This window comes from Narcine bancroftii, chromosome 11 (assembly GCF_036971445.1).
Source record: "Narcine bancroftii isolate sNarBan1 chromosome 11, sNarBan1.hap1, whole genome shotgun sequence".
NCBI lineage: Eukaryota > Metazoa > Chordata > Chondrichthyes > Torpediniformes > Narcinidae > Narcine > Narcine bancroftii.
The window spans coordinates 103,782,964-103,785,767 of record NC_091479.1 but is presented as its reverse complement, the minus strand read 5'-3'; the positions used below and the strand labels follow the sequence as shown (position 1 = coordinate 103,785,767).

General features: G+C 77.7%; 1 protein-coding gene across 1 annotated transcript in view; it reads left to right on the top strand.

The window, feature by feature from the left end:
• LOC138745243 (uncharacterized) overlaps positions 1-2,099 on the top strand; it is a 3,074-nt gene extending 975 nt beyond the window's left edge. The window contains exon 2 of the mRNA XM_069902304.1: positions 9-2,099. Coding sequence (XP_069758405.1) covers positions 9-2,099 — 2,091 coding nt within the window. The remainder of the gene's footprint in view (positions 1-8) is intronic.
• Positions 2,100-2,804: the final 705 nt, after the last annotated feature.

The window sequence follows — 2,804 nt, the reverse complement described above, 5'->3', positions numbered from 1 at the left end:
TCCGGGAGACGGGGCCCCCCACCCCCCCCCCGGGAGACGGGGCCCCCCATCCCCCCCGGGAGACGGGGCCCCCCATCCCCCCCGGGAGACGGGGCCCCCCATCCCCCCCGGGAGACGGGGCCCCCCATCCCCCCCGGGAGACGGGGCCCCCCATCCCCCCGGGAGACGGGGGCCCCCCATCCCCTCCGGGAGACGGGGCCCCCCATCCCCCCCGGGAGACGGGGCCCCCCATCCCCCCTGGAGACGGGGCCCCCCCATCCCCCCTGGAGACGGGGCCCCCCCATCCCCCCCTGGAGACGGGGCCCCCCATCCCCCCGGGAGACGGGGCCCCCCATCCCCCCCGGGAGACGGTGCCCCCCATCCCCCCGGGACGGTGCCCTCCCCATCCCCCCGGGAGACGGGGCCCCCCATCCCCCCGGGAGACGGGGCCCCCCCCATCCCCCCGGGAGACGGGGCCCCCCCATCCCCCCGGGAGACGGGGCCCCCCCATCCCACCCCGGGAGACGGGGCCCCCCCATCCCCCCGGGAGACGGGGCCCCCCCCATCCCCCCGGGAGACGGGGCCCCCCCATCCCCCCCCTGGAGACGGGGCCCCCCCATCCCCCCCTGGAGACGGGGCCCCCCCATCCCCCCACCCCGGGAGACGGGGCCCCCCCATCCCCCCCCCGGGAGACGGGGCCCCCCCCATCCCCCCCCCCGGGAGACGGGGCCCCCCCATCCCCCCCCCGGGAGACGGGGCCCCCCCATCCCCCCCCCCGGGAGACGGGGCCCCCCCATCCCCCCCCCCGGGAGACGGGGCCCCCCATCCCCCCCCGGGAGACGGGGCCCCCCATCCCCCCCCGGGAGACGGGGCCCCCCATCCCCCCCCCGGGAGACGGGGCCCCCCCCATCCCCCCGGGAGACGGGGGCCCCCCATCCCCCCGGGAGACGGGGGCCCCCCATCCCCCCGGGAGACGGGGGCCCCCCCATCCCCCCCGGGAGACGGGGGGCCCCTCCCACCCCCCGGGAGACGGGGGGCCCCCCCACCCCCGGGAGACGGGGCCCCCCCCTCCGTCCCCCCCCGGGAGACGGGGCCCCCCCCCTCCGTCCCCCCCGGGAGACGGGGCCCCCCCCCTCCGTCCCCCCCGGGAGACAGGGCCCCCCCCCTCCGTCCCCCCCGGGAGACAGGGCCCCCCCCCTCCGTCCCCCCCGGGAGACAGGGCCCCCCCCCCTCCGTCCCCCCCGGGAGACAGGGCCCCTCCCCCCCTCCGTCCCCCCCGGGAGACAGGGCCCCCCCCCTCCGTCCCCCCCGGGAGACAGGGCCCCCCCCCCTCCGTCCCCCCCCGGGAGACAGGGCCCCCCCCCCTCCGTCCCCCCCGGGAGACAGGGCCCCCCCCCCACCGTCCCCCCCCGGGAGACAGGGCCCCCCCCCTCCGTCCCCCCCCGGGAGACAGGGCCCCCCCCCCTCCGTCCCCCCCCGGGAGACAGGGCCCCCCCCCCTCCGTCCCCCCCCGGGAGACAGGGCCCCCCCCCCTCCGTCCCCCCCGGGAGACAGGGCCCCCCCCCCTCCGTCCCCCCCGGGAGACAGGGCCCCCCCCCCTCCGTCCCCCCCGGGAGACAGGGCCCCCCCCCCTCCGTCCCCCCCGGGAGACAGGGCCCCCCCCCCTCCGTCCCCCCGGGAGACAGGGCCCCCCCCCTCCGTCCCCCCCGGGAGACAGGCCCCCCCCCGCCCCCCCCGTTCCCCCCCTTCCCCCAGCCCCTCCCGTCCCCCCACCCCGCCACCCAGGGAGACAGGGCCCCCCATCCCCATCCCCCTCCCTCCTGTGTGACAAACCCCCATTCCTCCGGCTCAAATACATGACTCCCCAACTCTTCCCACTGAGACATGACCCTCCCACCTCTTCTCCCCCATGTCATTATCCCCCACCTCCAAACCAGGTCCAGACCCCATCAATTCCATCAGCATCCTCCCTCCCCCACTGCCCCAAAGGACGGGGCACACAACTCTTTCCCCCCATCATCTTGGGATGGGACCCCCTCCATCTCTCATTCCCAGATGTGATCCTGTCCCTCTCTCCTCAGAATAGGAGATACCCCAATCTTCATTCTCTGCCCCTGTGACTGTGAGATCACACACCCCCCCCGTGCCAGTCATGGGAGGCTCTTCCCCCCCCCCACCCATGCCAGTCCTGGGAGGTTCTTCCCCCCCCCCCCCCCTACAATGCCGTTCCTGGGAGGCTCTCCCCCCCTCCAATGCCGGTCCTGGGAGGCTCTCTCCCCTCCAATGCCGGTCCTGGGAGGCTCTCTCTCCCCTCCAATGCCGGTCCTGGGAGGCTCTCCCTCCTCCAATGCCGGTCCTAGGAGGCTCTCCCCCCCTCCAATGCCGGTCCTGGGAGGCTCTCCCCCCTCCAATTCCGGTCCTGGGAGGCTCTCCCCCCCTCCAATTCCGGTCCTGGGAGGCTCTCCCCCCTCCAATTCCGGTCCTGGGAGGCTCTCCCCCCTCCAATGCCGGTCCTGGGAGGCTCTCCCCCCCTCCAATGCCGGTCCTGGGAGGCTCTCCCCCCTCCAATGCCGGTCCTGGGAGGCTCTCCCCCCTCCAATGCCGGTCCTGGGAGGCTCTCCCCCCTCCAATGCCGGTCCTGGGAGGCTCTCCCCCCTCCAATGCCGGTCCTGGGAGGCTCTCCCCCCTCCAATGCCGGTCCTGGGAGGCTCTCCCCCCTCCAATGCCGATCCTGGGAGGCTCTCCCCCCCCCCCCCTTCAATGCCTGGGACCGGGAGGCCCCCTCTCCCCACTCCGATCCCGGGGACCGGGAGGCCCCCCCCACT